Source organism: Protopterus annectens, chromosome 6.part0 (genome assembly GCF_019279795.1).
Source record: "Protopterus annectens isolate FY-2018-M chromosome 6.part0, PAN1.0, whole genome shotgun sequence".
Taxonomy (NCBI): Eukaryota; Metazoa; Chordata; order Ceratodontiformes; family Protopteridae; genus Protopterus; species Protopterus annectens.
The window spans coordinates 209,214,197-209,233,373 of NC_056737.1; the positions used below are offsets into that span (position 1 = coordinate 209,214,197).

A 19,177-nucleotide genomic window follows, 5' to 3' on the forward strand; every position below is an offset into this window, starting at 1 on the left:
CTATAGATGGTACCAATCTATGACGTAACATGATATAAAGGAGTAAATCCCTGACAGTGGCTAGGGCAATATGGAATTGACTAGCTAGCAAGGAGCTAGAGAATATGCCCAGGGATGATGACAGTGAGGGGCAAATACCAGCTTACCTGTGAGAGAAGGAGGCAGCAAGAGTCCATTCATTTAGTGATACTTAGAGAAGGCCAGATGTCACAGTAAGAACTTTTAGTGGCATTAGGACAGTAGCAACAGTGTGCTACCAAACTGCATGTACTGTAACTGGGGTAAATGAGCAAGCATGTCTGGGGCTGGTGTTGCAGTCATTCCTGTCAGCTATTGTAGGAATGTTTGGTTAAGACATAAATACAACTGTCTTCTATGGCTAACAGGATGATCCTTCCCCAAGGGTATTTGAGATGAATGCATTTGTACAAAACCTCATACCTGTTTGATAAATTGGGGAAACACATGGGCCATCATGAGGAAGAGATCCGTGGTTGACAGGCATGGGGAAGAAAGAATATTTTTTTAAAACATCCTGATGCACAGAGACAGGAAAAGTACAGATAATGTACAAAAAAGATAATATCTAGGATCCATCAGTATTATGCCTGGTGTGTTCATGTGTGATACCTTTCTTGTTCCTGCTTTATCTGTCTTGTCATCTGCTTGATTGTTTATAGAAGATTTTTATCACTCACTTTCACTTTAACACCTCGTATAAAAACCTGAATTCAGCCAATCAGTTTGAGGATTCCTAATCTCTCTTGCACACCCCCATCCATTTGTCCACAACACCTGTTCCCCATTTTTGCACTTGTGGTTGAGGTGTCATTTCAACATTGACAGTCATCTAGAGCCAGTGTTTACACTGCTGGATGACCAGCCCTACTTCAGAGACAAACACTCAAATATATAATATAATATCAAAATTACAACCCCCCCCCCCCCCCCCGATGAAGGCATCAAGGGTGAAATGCATGGTTCAACACATGGGCTTTTAAATGTGCAGTGACTCACAAATCTTTATTAATACATTCTGGCCGATAATTCAGAATCTTGTAGCTGTAGACATAATTCAGAGCTTGTTTTGTTCTCATCACTGCAGTATAAGTGGAAATGTTAACGGAACTGTGAAACACTAGGGTGTGTAATACCATAGTATGTTACATTAAGGGAGGATCCTGAATAAAGTCCAACCCAACACCAGCTTATGTGAAGTCTCATATCTGTTGAATAGTAATTAGGCTTTTGTCCCAGATAAGGTGGAAACTAGCAAACAAAAGGTCACAAAGCCAGTGTTTATAGTACCAAACCAGAGACACCTTTGCAAATGGAAGTGCCATCTTGGAAAAAAAAAACAGCTACTAACCTCTCTTGACGAAGGCATCATGCGAGATATGAAAACTATCCCTTATGGGCTTCTAACTGTTTCAGTATATAGGGTTTTTTGAAAACAATTACCTGCACCTTTCTTGTACTATACACTGGTTATAAAACTACATAAACATGATTAAGAAATTCTTAAATAATAGTGCAATTTGTGCCATATGTAGAGTGTGTAGAGTAAAAATATCAGCCAGCAGTAAAATCTACTGTGTAAGATCTATGAAAAGTAGTTGTTTATTAATGTCTTCCTTTACCACAGGAGCTATGGGGTTTTATATGAAATATATGACATCTTGAAAATAGATGACTGTGCCACAACATATAACAAATCAGTATATAGAAAATGCCAGAAACTAGGAAACAAAAAAGAGAAATACATATTAGAAGTCACTAAAATAAAAGCGGTTTTGCCCTCTTTCTGCTTGTTTCTGTCATCTTGTACTTGTCATATAAGTGACCTGTAAAACCGGCTACAGATGGGCTGTATTTAATTAACCATCTGTTATTGTGACATGGAGCATCCCGTTTTGGTATGAGTGGCCCGAGATGGCTCTGCATTGCAGGTTTCAGTGTCAGGAAAGAATGATAATGCTGGACCCTGTTTTACTTACTGCAATGGAGTGGGTAAGGGGAATCCAAGGTGGTGTATCCCATTATTTCATCTCATCAGATACTTTGGCCAGTGGGGGCATTCAGCTTGTAAGGGGGAGGATGCTTCTTTGTTGCTATATCACTTGTGTGAGTGATGTCCCAGTGTTAAATGATTCATTACATACCTTCACTAAAAATGTTAGGAATGCTTAGGGGTTGGGTACCTGCCCATAAGACTTTACTGCCTGCTTATTTGACAGCCATCATATCTGCAAGAATACCAACAGAGTTAAATCCTTGGATGGTTATATTTATATATTTATATCTATCTATATCTGTCTGTCTATCTATCTAAAAGGTATTCTAGGAGGGGAGAGAGAGAACTAAATAGTAAAGAAAAAGGCTCCCTGGCAAACTATCAACTCCTATGCAATTACATCACACAACTGGCATCATGAATGAGCAAGGCTTTCAAATGCAAGTAGCAAAGCATACAAAAAAGTGTTTGTTTTTGAAGAGATGCAAGTCACACCTGCGTGTTGACTCCAAGGTTACCCCACCACAGGGAAATGGGAATCTACAGTACACTATTACTTTGACCTTACAAGGAAAGGCCTGGCAGTAACACCTTAGTGTTTGCACAAGTGAGTGTTGATCACTAGTGTTTCACAGAAAAGCCTTGGCTCCTCAATAAAACATTAGGAATAACCAGAACCCACGGCAGATTGGACAGCACTACAGTGTGTAAGTATATGCTCATCTTCTGTCTGTTCCTGTGCATATCTGTTCTTCCAAAGCAGAGAAGCAGGATTTTGTGTATGGTGCTCTCTTAATGTGAAATGTCGATTAAGTTCTGCAGAAATGAACGGTGACATCTGTATTTAAGATGATCATTGCTTCACTGGTAAATTCATTTCTCAGTATGCACTAGGAAGAAAATGTATCATTACACTGATGCTTTCATGACGGGTGGAAGGTTTTTGAATGTCATAGGTACTGATCTCTTATAACAATCATATCCAAGAAGTGTGGTTTAAACTAATATGTTTGTGTAGACTTTTTGATGTGTACAAGTGGCACATATGTCAACAGGTTACAAAATTGACCTTTTACAATCATTAAAGGCCTGTAGGAATAAATTAACGTTTGCAGCTATAGTTATGCTGAATAATATGGGGGTTACACCATAATGCAACTTTATGTTATCTGCATTTGCATATACTTGGAGTTGCTCATACTTAGTTTTCCTGTTAAAGAAATTTTAATGTGTACTGTTCAGATGCTTTGTTTGAAGTTAAACTGCCAAGAATATTTAGAGGGGATATAAATGCATATTGTTGCTGTATGTTTAACCAGTTATACAGCAGCTGATATGGGGTCTTTCAGAATTGTCTTCGAAAGAAGAAATAAGTTTTTTACATAAGTAGATTTCTGTTAGATGTGGAAAAGATGTCTTGTAGTCTGTTTGTACCAGTGTTGCTTAAAAGAACAATATTCCCTGAAATGGCAAGTAAATTCATTTTACAGATGGTTTTCCATTAACTGCTCAAAGTACTACAAGGTCTGCCTTGTAGGTTAAGAATAAAATGCCTTAAGTTGCATGAAGTTGTATTATTGTTTCATTTCAGGAAAGTGCATGCTCTTATGTGTGTATTGCAATGTATATTTGACTGGAAGTAAAATATAGATGCAATGCTTAGATGCACACAACTTCTATTGTCTGTTCCTCATTAACAATTGCATATGTTTTGCCATTCTCCAATATCATTTTTTACTGGCAAGCCCTATATGAATTTAAAGCATTTGACCCTATCCACCTCATGCCATTTTGAGCTCCAGTATTTATTTTAGCATTTCATTTGCTACAGTTCCTGACTGGATTTTAATTCAGCCAATTAATGGTAACTGATAGCAAGTCCCAAGTGGCCCAGCTATGTTCACTGGGAGGTGATCTGCTTAGGCTTCATTGGTGACATGAAAAACTCACTGTCTTGATAAAGCTGCTTTGGGTCACATAATGAAGATTTCCAGTCCCACTGAACATGCCTTGACTGAAAGCTTCAAACAAAATAGAGAGACAGATGCACAAAACAGGGCAGTTAGAAAAATGAGAAGGTTGTGCATCTTTGTGTCACTAAGCAGTGACAAAGAAAACCATCTTCCTCACTGCAATTTGATGTATATACAGTTTGTCTGGTTTCACTTATAACATTCTCTGTCATACTTCACCTAAAACACATACTATAAATTATAATTGAGTTTGCAGATTCCAGTTAGTGTGTTGTATTAACATTTACTATATTTTGCTATATGTTCCAGCTTTAATGAGTTGACATTTTTAAAGCCAGCTCTGTCCAGCTCTAGACTTAAGGAAACCTGAGGGTAAAGGTTAAATACTTTTTTCAGGGTCATGCTATAATGTCAGTTCACTTATCTTAATCTTGTTAGCTGGTATTCAAATTTTGATTTAAATTCAGCCCCTTGTTTGATCATTAGCCACCATTGGTAATATTTTGGATTTGTTGAGAAATGTATTTTTCACTGCTTATCAGGAAAAACAAGATCCTACAAGGAAATTAAAGCTCTGGTGCTAACTATAATTAATAAGTGTCTCTGCATTTGTCATAAAAATGCAATGCTGCTTTGTTATTTCTTAAATGTATAGTTAAGAAAAAGCACTGATAAAGTAAAGAGGCCTCATTAATTTGTAATATTTACCCAAACCATTGCTTAGAGGGAGTAAAGGTATAGCATGGAAAGAGGAGCATAATTCCTTCATAATATTTACAAAAAGCATTACTTGAAAGGAAAAAAAATCTAGTATGGACCCAAAGATGGTTGAAAGAGAATATATATATAATGTATGTATGTATCTATTCACAATTACAACCTATTGTTAAAATTTAACAACAGTGTTTCACTGAATAATGTAATAGTTATAAGTTATTATAGATACTTATATAATAGTTCTGTATTATTATTGTGGTTCTTAGCATGAAAACTCTAGTTTTCACTCCATTTATAATGTCTGTACATATTGTGTTTCATCAGTCACCCTGTATATGTCATGAATGCACTACCTTTATACTGTCAAACCAAATCTGATATTCACTTTGTGTACAATATGTGTATATTTGCATTTTATCATTCCCTCTGTATATAATGACATATATCTATGGTGTTTAATCCGGGCTGTAACTGAAATAGGTCCAGTGGGATCAGTGTTGCACTCTGGTTATCACATTTAAAATAAAAATAAACAGTTAATAGATACAGTTACACAGCGACCCTTTATATAAAATGCTGCCATGTGCAGATGTATTTCCTCCTTAGTGGCTATAGGAAGTACTCTAAAATGTATTTAATGGTCAGCAGTTAAATCTCAATAAGGCAGCAGTATTTTGCTCAGTAAGAGAAAAACAGATATTAATTTTTTTGGTGGAGGTGTGCTTAATACCTTCTATTTCCCATGTGCCAACAATATTCCTAGTTGATTCTATTAACATTGCAGTAGTACCATTTTCAGAGTTGCACTTTGTACATTGGAAAGCTGTACAAGAGCTGCATCCGGATGTGTTTTCTGGGGTGCAAACCTTGCCTGGTAAACAAGACAGTGGAGTAACTTGGACCTGCTGTACAATTTTTTAAATAAATTGTTTTTTCTTTTATGCTTGGAATATTTAAATGCTGAATTATCTCTAAGAAGTGATTGTGATCACTATCTTGAGGTTTTGGGAAAATTAAATCACTTTTCATCAGTTGCTGAGGATTTAAATGCCTTAACTTATTCCTGTGAGAAAAGTACCTTCATGGTACCAGCTTTGAGGATCCTGTTACTGCAAGACTGGTCTTCATTACAAATATCTTGCCATAAAGATAAGTCAGAAATACCATGGTTACTAATTGTATTTTACATTGAAGCAGCTCACAGAAGGTCACATGATATTTCTTTTAGTAAAGTAATTTTTCATTCCGTTTTCATCAAATAGTAAGCAGAAGTATAGCAAGTAGCAGGATGTAGATGCATGATTTAATTTATAAAAAACATGTTATAAATACAATGTCCACCACAGATTCTGAAGCTAGACCATTATTAAAGAGAGACATTCACAATATTAATAGAGATTAAAATGTTGAAAGCCAAAATGCCATTTCCGGAATCTTCCATAATAATAAAAACATCAGTCACATAAGAAAGGATACTTTCTGTCAAAAGTTTTCAGAACTGATTTCTGGGTTAAACATAAAACTTGACCTAGAACAATAAAAAACAATATAGGAGAATTAATATCAAGATAATTAATTGTGGATGGTTTTAATCCACGTTTGAATGATTGTTATTTCTGTAACTCATTTCGGAGGGAAGAGGGACTCTCCACTAGGCAAGGCAGTGCAAGGAACCAACAGTAAGAAGACTTGTCCTGCTTCTTATTTTATCTTCAGATTAAATTAAGCATGTCAGTGTTCCTATCTTTCATTTCTAAGTAATTCTAACAAACAAGAAGAGTGTTGTTTGCATCTAAAATGTTTTGACTAAAGTTCCATAGAAAATTTAAAATTGTGTCTAGCTTACAGTTTACAGAATGTCAGTGCTAGATTTCTGATATTCATACACAAGGGTGGAGATTAATGAATGTAGGACTATAATTAATAATAGCTTCAGGCTAACACCAGATGTTTATTTACTTTGTTCATAAGTGCCATTCAGTAAGTGTTTGAGTGTCTCTCATTCACGGGTCTTTATCAGTGATATGGCACATCACTTTGGAACTGCCAAAGTAGTGCAGTAAGCAGATGATTCTACCACCATCCTTGCTGACACTGTTTAATCTCTAGTCTCAAAGGTTATACTGTTTGCTAGCAAGTGTCATGCTGTAGATTCATTACGTGGTTTTACTTCAGTGCATGCCCTTAATATCTCTGTAAGTCGTTACGGGACTCTGGTAGTAGACTGTGCTAAATTGTTAAGGAGATATTGTTAATAACTAATGTTGGACTTCATGTATAATCCATTTCAGCAAATTACAACTACAAATTCTTTATGGGATTAAAACATTTGATTCGCCCTTTTAATACTAACCACTTTAGTAATGTACTACTACTTTGTTCTTTTGCTTAACTGAATAGCTGTCACCATTAATGCTCCAGGTAAGATTAGGGTGCATAAGAATTTCAAAGTTTACTGCAGATAATTGCAGCAATATACACCATTGCCTTTTACAGTGTGACATAAACTATTTTGTATGTCAATATCACTTATTCAGTATACAGTCAGATTTAGCCCATGTACCCACCAAAGTCCTTGCCAGCTACTCTGATTCTCTACTGCCTTATATATATATATATATATATATATATATATATATATATATAGATAAAGATATGTATATAATCTCAAAATCCACAATTGGGTTTGGAAGCACGTGTTACTCAACTATATAAGCAAGCTTTGGAAGACTCTTCCCTATGCCCTAAGATCCATGTCAAAGGCTATGAATTTAAATATGCATTAAAACAGCATTTCAATAGGCAATGCATATACCACTGTGGTGTATCGTAAATAATCCACAGTGTTGTTTCATTAATAATTGGCTGGGCTAAGTGGTTCTCTGGCATGATTTTAAGGAGAAGTCTGCCAGAGCTTTTCCCAGTAATGAAAGTTAAGCTGATGGGCTTGAAATATGCAACCTGACTTTTGTAGCCTCACATGTATAGGCACAATGTTTTCTTGTTCATAAATCATATCTGAACATTAATAGTGAGCATTTAAAATGAAGTTTACCAACAGCTCTGAGGCTAATGTTCAGCTTTTTGTAATCACCATATGTAAGCGGGAAAGCAGTAAATAAATAAACAGTGCAGTGTTTCAAATGGAAACATGATTTGAAACACTGAAAAAAAAAGCTTTTTCCCCATGCCATCTTTCATTGAAGATGCAACACCCACATCCCGGTACTTGTATACTAACACTGAGATCACTTAGTCTTGGGGAAGAGAGAAAACAAAACTTGGATAACCCCCCAAAAAACCCTTTAATAGCAAAATATGGAAATCATGCATTAGTGATCAAGACCTTATAGCCTTGATCAGTGTTTTGACTTAAGCATAATGCCCCAACTGCACATATATTATATCTGCATATGTACTGTCATTTACTTACTAATAAGTAGCTGCAAAGTCTTAGCTTAGCAAGATTTTTGTTTCTTAGTTTATCTCTCTATACTTTAATAATGTCGTATGTCTGTCTAGTTGTGAATTTTATATACATTCAGAGATTTACCCACAGGAAATAAACTAAAAGTGGAATCTTTCCAGTTGTACATTTCTGGTCAAGAAATATAAATAAATAAATAAATATGCAAAAAATTAAATGTGAAACATCTTTCTGAAGATAACTATTAATTTTTTTACAGCACAGAAATAACTTGCCTTTGAAAGCAATCTGATTATCTTCCATGGCTAGTTGATGATGATAAAAACAACTAAATTAAATAATTTAAGAGCAATTGGTATAAAACGAATATTAGAAAACCAAGACATATTTTCTTCAAAAACACTTACCTCAGACACTGAATCTGTAGCTGCAGTCACTTTTGAAATTTGCAAGAACTCATTGAGCCTTAAGACCTCCTACTGAAAATCTAAGCAAACCAAGAGACACGACTGCTGAATTTATAAATTTTAAAGAAAGACATCATCTCCTTTCGGCTTATCCTGGTTAGGGGTTGCCACAGTGAAACAACGGTCCGCAGAACGATTGGCAGTGTAGTTTTATGGTGTTGAGTTGCCAGCCCGGCGCCCAACCTTCCACAGAAGGCACACACATGCACACACTCACACCTAGGGCCAGTTTAGAGTGTCCAATCCACCTACAGCATGTCTTTGGGATGTGGGAGGAAACCGGAGCACCTGGAGGAAACCCTCTTGACCACAGAGAAGACATGCAGACTTCGCACAGAAGACACCCCAGCCAAGAATCGAACCAGAGAACCTCTTGCTGTGAGGCAGCAATGCTAACCACTGCACCCCCATGGCTGCCAGATTTTAAAGAAAGACACCAAACATTATAACTTAAAATGATAATCGAATGCCACTCTTGAACTGTAATATCACCATTGTACTTATTTTTGTTCTAGTCCAGTTTCTGAATGGTTAATTACACTTAAAAAATAAATTTGCAGGAAATGCTTAAAATGTATTCTTAAATATCCGTTAATACTAAGCTACAAAAATGAAAATGTTTCTGAGATGGAAATTAGGAAATGAGAAAAAAAGAAATTTCCAACACTTAAGAACTATACATCTATTGATCAACCACTTCAGAATCTCAGTAATTTAGAACTTCATAATATTTTTCAATAGGACATGAAAAAAAAAATATCATCATTCTATAACAATTCTCTATTGTGATCTTCTATACTGGACTAACAGTTATGCCTGAAATCACTTTTTGCAAATTTTTATAACACAGCAGTAACCCGACAAATTGGTAGTAACTGTTCTGCAGTAATAACCATGAGAATCCCTCACCTTACACTGGATTCTCCACTTTATATTTCTGGTTCCTTGTTTGGGTAACTGGACATGACTTCATTATCTGACCTTCATTTTCATAAAATTCTTTACTAAATGCCTTATGTAATGATATAGTTACTTTGCGTAGATGCAAATATGTGAAGTTAAATGAAGTAACATTTTTATTCCAGGTACTCTTGATATGGTCTTCAAACCAACTTCAAGTAAGTTATTAGATCACTTTATACTTGTAGTTTTTATATTTTGTGACAGTACAGAGTATTTACCTAAGCAAGCTCTGTCTTTATAAGTATTAGTACCCAAGATAAAACCTTTATTCCCCCCTTCCAGGTTTACAATGTCAAATCTAAAGTGGGGAAAGTTACTCTTGTTGGATTGTAATTGCAGTATCACTGAGCAGTTACTGTATACAGTTATATGAACATTTTTGTGTCTTAAGTAATTTCTTTTGTTTTGGTGCCTGGATTATGAAAGGTCGTAATGCAGTAATAAAACAAAACAAAAACTGTTGTAGACAGATAAAAATGTATAAATTTACAAGTCATGTTACTTCAAGAAGTACTGCCCTAAATAAGAACTAGTAAATTTTATTAAAAAAAATTGCTCTCAAAAAGAGATTCGTCACTAAGATATAGAAGAGAAAAATCATTAATGTAGATGGAAAATTGATTGCATTTAAAGTTAATATTGTTTGAGAAAATGTTTGTTTTAGTAAGTGTATTTGTCGTTATATTGAGTATTTAACTTAACTCTCAACCTGTTAGTGCAAGAAATCTGGGCAAAACCTAGAATAATAAGGGGATCAAAGGCTCAGAAATATAAAGTTAGAAAGTAGTTAGAATAACAGGATATGTCATCATACATTTTCTGAAGGATATGAAGTCTGATATCTTAAATGTAAGTCATTATTTAGTGACTTCAACCCTCAGTGATTTGCCAGAAAAACACATTTTATGAGAAACCGTTCAAAAATATGAGGGAGATATCTGGACTTTCTGTGAAAATCTGGATCGGTGAAAGGTATGAGTACTTATCCTTTAATAAAACCTTTTTTACATGGTTAACTCGGTTTAAATAAGAGCAGCTACCTGTATACTTAATTGCGGATTTCAGTTTAACTTTGAGCTCTTTAACAGAAGACCTAACTAATCCATAATTTTTTGAAAGAACTTCTGTGGTAGTATGTGAAACATCTTGGTTTAATTGTTTCTTGGAAAACTGCGCATCTGAGAAGTATGACTTCTCCTTTTTATTTCCTAACTCCACTCAAGGATACAGATAAGCCTACATTTTATTTGAAAATCCAAAGCTAAATATATTTGAAAAACGCTGGCAGACTCTGGATCCAAAGCCAAGTGACTTTGCTGCCCTGCCCTTCCGTCTCATCTCCTGGATAGGTAGGATGTCTAGCCTCCTCCTTACCATCATGTCATCCAAGCTGTATCCTGTCAGTGATCCTACACTGAGTGTAGCAATTCGTAGATCATGTTTGGCAGGTTGTTGGTTTTACATCCAGCTCTCGCTCAACAAAGCTATCCCAGGTAACTCAAGCTGGATAACTAGACAACATCCAGCCAGTAGCTTATTGACCCAGGGCTGCTGGGCTTTATGGCGGGTACACATTGCTCAATAGGGGGCACATACTCCCCTTACACTATTAGCATGGGTCCCTGACATAGGTCAGGGTAGTCTGGGTCATAAACGCATTTAATTACCAGCAAATATCCATGCTCATCTGGCAACATTATTCAACATGACTGAATCACCTAGAGCCATATTTTACACCATTGAGTGGCTAGCCCGGCCACTGCGTGCAGTCTATAATCAATGTTCTGCTATCATGAAGATACTGTGCAACACAGGAGCTGCCCAAAGTGGCTGGTTTATACAATTCTTCCCCTACAGGACACCATGTACAGTCTGTGCTGCTTCTCTTGGCTCTGTTCTTTCTGGTGAGTTTGTAATGAGAACACACTGTTTTTCAATGGTAGGAGGAAACCCACAGAGACACAAGGAGAAAACACAAACTCCAAACAGGCATTGGCTACAGGTAAAGATCAAACCTTGTATTTTGAGCTTGGGAGGTAAACATCTATTACACCAACAGTAGCAATATAAAATGTTGGGCCAAGGCTTCAGCAAGATGACATTTTTTGTAGCTGTCTGCTTTATTTTTGCAACTAACCAGAACAAATCTTAGGAATAATACTTAAAGGAACTGTAGAGATACTTAGCCAAAAGTCAAAAAAATGAAATTTTATGCATGAATACATCAGGAAAAAAAAACTGAGGTGGCATGGCAGTAGTCCATTTGTACAGAGCCAGGGGCAGGCTAGGTAGTTCTGAAATGGCATTTTTGTCTGCTATATGTACCAAAATAGTAGAATCAAACCTTATAAACCATGGAACAAGTTGTTTACATATCTATTGCACTTGGAATAAACTTAAATTGCTCCACTTTATATAGAAAAAGATTTTTTACCTGATATTTTTAACAAGATAACAAAAAACACATTGTGTAGTAGTTGTTGCATAGACTATCTAAACAAAATGTAAAAATATGTAAATGAGTTAAAATTATTAATACATAAATATTCCAAACCCAGTGAGTCTTATCACCATTCATGCTTTGCCAGTAGCCTACCTCAGGCCACAACTACTTTCTCCAAGAGGGCTGTACCAATCAGTCCCATAGTAAATTCAAGTATACCCATTTAGTCATATAGTTTGTTTTAAAGGAAGAGCATAAGTTAATAAGCAGAGGCTTAGAAAGTGCTGGGGTATAAACCTGTCCGCCACCATGTTGTTTTTATATGTTGATTAAGATATAGGTCCCTGGTTCTAGTATTGGTGGAGATACTGGATTCGGGGAGAAATGAGATCTAGAATTACCAAGTTTCTAAAAGAGCAATAACCGAGATAGTGATCCTCCTCAAAAGCCTATAAGACACAATAAAGGGGTAGTACTTCCAGCCTGTTTTGGTAGTTCATGGACTTCAGGCCTGTAATCTTTTTGGTTATAAGCCGTTGGGGTGTTAATTGTTTATGTTTAGTGAGGTACACCTCAAAGGGGTTCATTATACTTGACATTTGATTTGATCAGTCAGTTTTTACTTCTTTAGACTAAGTGATATTCCTTGACAATTAGCTGGACTAAGTAGAATTTCCTGACAACCATTATCGCATGATGATCAAAACAAAGGGAGCCTTCAGTCCAAGTATCCAGGTCTCTGACTACATTTTTGTAGTGTTGTGTTGTGTTGCCTATACATTATGATGGAGTGGTTATTTACCAAAACTGATGATATTACACTTTTTATAATTTAGTTTGAAATGATTTTTAATACACTAACAGTTTACTATGTGAAGTTCATTTTAGAGGGTTTGGGTGTTACAGGGTGACTTAACTCCAAGTTTGCAGTCATCTGTAAACTTTGTTAGAGGTATTGTCTCCGTGCTTGGAGATTTGAGAGGTAAATACCAAAAAAGAGAGGTCTCAGCACCAAGACCTGAGGTAGACAAATGGTCAGTTTCATACTTTCTGATAACGTACCTGCAACTTGCACTGTTAGGGTTCTGTCTTTTAGCTAGTTTGCTATCTGTTGTACCACATATGGCTTGAGCTTTAAAACAATTTGGCTTTACTATGATGCCAACAATGGAGAATGGTGTTGAAGGACTTGTCCAGACCAAGATATGTCACTTGCACTTCTTGCCCAGCACTTCCAGACTCAGTAATCCTTTCAAGGAAATTTACCAGATTAAATATTTAGGATCTACCTTGCAAAAAAGTTAACCTGTTGGGGACCAGTCTAACAGGATTCTTGATATGACAAGTTTATCAGGTCAGTTATAATACATTCCGTGGCTTTACAGATGAGGCTCGTAAGGCTGATAGGTCTGTAATTACGCAGGTATTTTGTGAGCCAGCTTTATGGAGGGGCATCATTGCAGCAATGTGCTACTCATCCAATATAAAACCTGAAGCTAAATGTAAATTAAACCATTTGAAGAGTGCATGTTTAATGCCGTTGATTAAGCAACTAAGTACCATTGGCAGGTCCATAGAGAAAGTGTTTTTTTGTCTTGGTTAGTGCATGCAGTAAATCATTTTTTTAGATAATTGAGAAAAAATGGATTAAGATATTTTGAGGCTTTGAATAGAAGTCAAAGTGACGTTTGCAAATAATTTTTTTGCAAGGATATTGGCAATGCCTGTTTGGTCAGAATAGCAGGAATCATTATGAATAATGTCTGAGTAATACGGAGGATTGTTTTTTAGATTTATAACATCAAATTTATTGAGGCCAGCATAGGCTTAGGGGCTCTTTTAGTAGGGCTGGTAGTGTCCTTGATTTTTTTTAATACTTTTGATATGATCCTTGAGAAGAGGAGATTTAGATCTACTAAATAATTTAAGGAGTTTATTTCTTTTGTTATGTAGTTTATTTATGGTGGTTAGAGCATTCAGGGGACTTGTATGGTCATTGGGAGGCAGAGAAGGTGTTTTATAATAAGCTATTAGGTAGTAATTAACCCTCGCTAGAGAGATCTGTAGTTCCATGCATTTAGTTTGTGTGTCCCTAGAGATAAACATGCAGGTAGTATGTTCCATGGCAAATATGGAAACTCCACCGCAGTTGCCATTGGGTCTGAAGGCATGAAATGTACAGAGCCCTATCATAGAAGCAGTTTACATTTCAAGTAAATAACTGCAGTACATTTAGAAAGCTAAATCACACAAGTTAATGCCGTGTAGAGAGGTTTTGTTTAAACAAACCATCTTTATGCAGCTGCTTCTGTAAATAATGCAATGGGAAGTAGTACTTCAAACCTATTTGTTTAAGTGAAAACTGAATCTGTTAGATTAACTCCACAACTCACTCAATTGTTAGTCTAGTCTACCATTTATTTATTTATTTGCAGTTGGTTTACCAGGATAGTCCATTGGGCCAAGATGAACCTATTTTCAATGGAGTCCTGGGGAGAAAAGCTCCAGAAACAAGGTTACAATAGGTTTTAGATTAGATTACAATATGTACAAAGTATACAGCTTAGAGCATAACATTTCAGGTAGTACATACTGGTGAGGAACATTACAGATACAGACTAGAAAAGGGAACATTTCAGTAGAAAAACTGAGAAGCCATTATATCTTAGGAAGCTAGCAAATAGGAAACAAAATAATACATTTTTTATAATTAGCTTAGTAATGTTATAATTAGCTTAGCATAAAAGCTGCATATGTCTTCATCTAAATAATACAATATAAAGGCCACATTTTTCCTATTTGAATGAAATTAGAAGAGTTCTTAAAATTTGATTTCCTGTTGGAAGGGAATTATATCTTCAGAAACATCAGATGTCCTTCCTTGGATCACTGTTGCAGTACTCCAGTAATTCTGGGTTATCTTGCTAAGGTAACCTGACGTCTGGCCAGCATACCAAAACCAAAATATTCCTTACACTCATATGCCCAGTATACAGTTTAAGCCTGTAGGCAATAGTGGTACATAACTGGATGTAAGAGTGCAGGATCCTCAGACTATCTTGCTGCCAGTACAAATGCAGGATATTTGCTGCTGTCAGTCTGCTTTTTTATTGTTGGCTACTGCCATTGCCTGCAATTATTCAGATAAGTGTCCTGTCGGGGAACCTTCTTCTTGTATTTTTCATTGAAAGATTTGTTAATGTCTGCTAAGAGAGGGGGGAGGGTGACTGTGATAGGCAGATGCCTTATAAGGAGCTCCACTCCCAGTGCACATTTTGTTTAGAGGGTGAACACTATTACAGAAACTCCCAGATCCATTCTTGTTTTTTCATGTTAAGTACTTACTTAGAAACTCAACATTTAAAACACATCATGCAGTCCGGCGTGACAGAACCCTCAAATTTCCCACTCATACCAAAAAAGAAGTTCATAAAAGCTAGGCTTTAACTGTCTTCTGCTCAGTATGATTCAGATACACACTTTAAGATACTGTAGGAATCCATGGTACATCCGAATGTATTACAGGGACCTGCTACTGTGAGCTTGTCACAGACCAGTATGGTGGATGACTTTTAAACATCTAACAAGACTGCTCATACCTGAATTTCCTGTAGAAAGTGAATTATCTCATATGAGAACAGGGGAACCAAGGGTAATTGTTTCAGAGGGACCAGAGGGTATTCCTCAAATCTTGGTTTGAGAAGAGGTGTGTAATACTTTAAGGTCCACAGGGTTTCAACCCCCTGCACTTTATTAGGCAGATGACACCCCTAAGAAGAAGAAGCAGAAAAACAAAAATGTTTCTCAAGTTCAGATGTCTTAGGGAAAGGAATGGGTGGAGTTCTCACAGGGCCTATACAAGGCCATCTTGTTTCTGAAATCCCCTTTATTCCTGTCATCTCCTTTTCTCTCCCCCCCCCCCCCCTCAAAGCAGACAACATGAATCTTCATCTGAGGAGAAGAAATCTGATTCTGAAAGGATTATTTAACTTATTCATCACAAATCCATTATGCTGGTCAGCTTGACCCTGATAATGAGAACTCTTTGTCACCTGATATTGAAGGAAATATCATTTGGGGAAACTATAAGTAAAGTGATGCAGCACTGTGATTGGGAATCAAAACAGATATCCAATGTACAAAAAAGATACTACATTTTCTGGAGGTAAGGCTCCAACACATCTCTTATTCCTCCAGTCTTCGCATTTGCATCCACTTCTCCTGATCCTCAGCCTCCGTCACACAAGAAAGTTTTATAAGGTCTTGAGAACCTTAAGTATCTTTACAAAAACCATGTAGCAGATCTTCAGCCTTTCCAATTTCCACTGATAATCTTGTGAAACTTCTTCCTGCATCTAACCTTTTGCCATCTGATGGAGATGGTAGTACCTATGGACAGGTATGGAAAGATAGGGTCTCCTGTGGGCTAATCCTTCTTTCCTGTCGAAGGTGGTCAATGATTTATCTCACAGCTAGATTGTACATTTACCTACCTTCTTTTCAAATCCACAGAAAAAGGGATGAAAGGCTTCTTTATTCCTTGGATATTTACAGACACACTAAGGGTTTACCTTGACAAGACCAAAGCCATTAAAAACAGATCAGCTTATTCTCTCCCTTCAGGAGAGCACATTGCACAGTATACTCTCGAAGCAGGCTACTTCCAATTAGATATCTAAATCAATTTCTTTCTGTTATTCCTACCATGGCAAGTCCTGGTCTTCTCCTGTGAAAGCACATTCCACCGGGTCTATATTACATCGTCGAACTTCGAAAAGTTCGAACAATGTAATATCGAACTTAAAACGTCCGAAACATTAAAATAGTGAACAGATAGAACAGCGATTTTTTTTCCCAGGGAAAAAAAAATTGCTGTTCCCTAACAAAAAACAAACCTCCGATCTAAAACTTAGATTAAAGTGGGGGGCTTTGCCCCCCACACCCCCCTACTTAAATATACCAACTCTGAGATCGCACCACAGTGGAGGAAACAGCAAAGTCCCGAAAACAGGCCACCGATTTTTTTTTCCCTGGGAAAAAAATTGATGTGCCGTGGCTTCGCTGTTTTCAGGTTTCGAATGTTTAAGTCCGATATTACATTGTTAGAACTTTTTGAAGTTTGACGTAATATAGACCCCATTCCACCAGAGCAATCTCTACATCTTTTATTTCTTTAATGTATTTATTCTGGAGCCATTCAGGAAGCAGCAACCTGGTCCTATGTACATAACCAATGTGACTACATGAGGTATTGTCAGCTGTGCCAGGAGAAGTAGGGCAGTGGATCTGTAACATATGCCAGCAGAACTAGTTGGAATTTAGTAAAGAATTATTTGTTGTTTGAATATCAAGCTGATTTGTACAGATGCTTGTGCTGAAAATGGATTTGTAAAGTTGCGTGTGTAAAAAATATACCAACAGTGGGTCCTGACTGTATTGTAACTGAATCAAATACATGTACATTAACAGAGAATACTGGAAAAGAAGAGGTTAAGCTCAACTCCAGCTAAGTTTGGAAAATAGTAAGAAATTAAATTACTGGGCCTAGGCCATAAAGATGTTATCTCACAGTTTTGAATGAAGCCAGAGATGCAATGTCTATTAGAAACATGGTTTGTTAGTTTCTGTAGGAGTAGAAGTTTCTAATTGTTTTATGACTTCCAGAAACGGCACCAGATCTGAGTAATGCTCTTGTGTGTGTATTATTGAGATGTAGGTGCTAAAACCTGGCAGTTTCTAGCAATGGGGGCTTGTGTGGGAACCAGAAGTCAGATGACAGATGTATGTGATGTCATTCTGTACAGAAATAATGTTTTAATATTAGGTGAGACAGAAGTCTCAAGGTAGTCTATTTCTTGGAACCTGACATAGAAGGATCCCTCACCTACTTCATCTTCCCTTGCTCTATTAAGTAAGAAGGAACAGCAATTCTCTAGAATAGTCAGTAAAATATAGTGAGAATAGTTAAGTATTGTTTTACTGTAACTGTGTGAATCTTTCCAGCTATATTGTTTTTAATATTTCCTGTGATTGAAGCTCTGGTGTTTATTGTAAATAGATATTTAGGATTTTCATGTTCTTTTATTATCTATTATTAAATATATTTAAACTTTTTATGGTGGCTGGTCCTTTAGAGAATATTTTAACATTTGAAAGTACTTATGTCTATTGGTGACACTGGTCACTCCTGAAAGCCTGGATGTTTGGTCAGTATTACCATTTGTAGTAATATTAATTTCACTCTGTATGATTTGTTTTCCTTGCAAGAGCCGTAGGTAGCTGGCTTTGGAATGTCTGGTGGCAGTAAATACCTTATAGTCTGGGCAGAGGAGCATAGCTAGCAAATCTGTGCCAGCCTTTCCCAGGTGTGTGTGTGTGTGTGTGTGTGTGTGTGTGTGTGTGTGTGTGTGTGTGTGTGTGTGTGGAACAGGGGCACACAGCAGTGGTTTCATAGAAAAGGTGCTGGAGGACTTGGCTTTGACACTTTGCTAAGAACTTAACTCTACAGCTGTGCCAGTGGGGGGCCTTATTGAAGATCTGGGGAGAGACAGAGATGAACCCAGACCCCAGTCTGAGTGTGTTCCCTGTGTGGTCTTAAGGGAAATTGTACTTGATGCAGAGAGGTCTTCAGCAGGAAATACTGAGGGTATCCATTTGTATTCCAAGTAAACGTCCCTCTCCAGTGTCATTGGTGAGGATTCAGGCTTCTTGATTACTGGCCCAGAGTGGGGATGTCATAACCTTCACTAAACATTACAGGGTGGAGTTCTTTTCAAGACCAAGGACTTCTTTTACCAAATCTGTACTCTTTGGAGCTGTTCTTTTTCCAATCCATCCACTTTTTTCAACTTTGGGACTCACCCAATACTATTATAATACTGCAACAGTAATCTAAGGAGGGTCATTGTGCAGTTGTATAAGAACTTACCATAACAGTAGATGTCCTACTGATTACTGTTGCCATATTACATCCCTAACTCCATCCTCCTGTTTCATTTGTATTTATTTCTGCACTCTGGACTGTAGTGAAGTGCAGTGTTCCCCTTTTCTTGGATGATCACGTTTCCAGGTTATGCTTCTACATCCACATATGTACCTCTATGCCTATGGGCTTAGTTCATATGCTAGATAGAAGCATAGGGAATGTGTTTGGCTTTGGTACCCTGGTTGTAC

At 36.8% G+C, this 19,177-nt stretch overlaps 1 protein-coding gene across 35 annotated transcripts in view; it reads left to right on the top strand.

The window, feature by feature from the left end:
* GPHN (gephyrin) overlaps positions 1 to 19,177 on the top strand; it is a 2,535,134-nt gene that overhangs the window by 1,476,110 nt on the left and 1,039,847 nt on the right. For 19 of the 35 annotated variants that reach the window (XM_044073932.1, XM_044073925.1, XM_044073930.1 and 16 more), the window contains exon 5: positions 9,684 to 9,716. The exons of the other annotated variants lie outside the window; for them this stretch is intronic. In XM_044073932.1, coding sequence (XP_043929867.1) covers positions 9,684 to 9,716 — 33 coding nt within the window. The remainder of the gene's footprint in view (positions 1 to 9,683; positions 9,717 to 19,177) is intronic. 35 annotated transcript variants of the gene reach the window in all.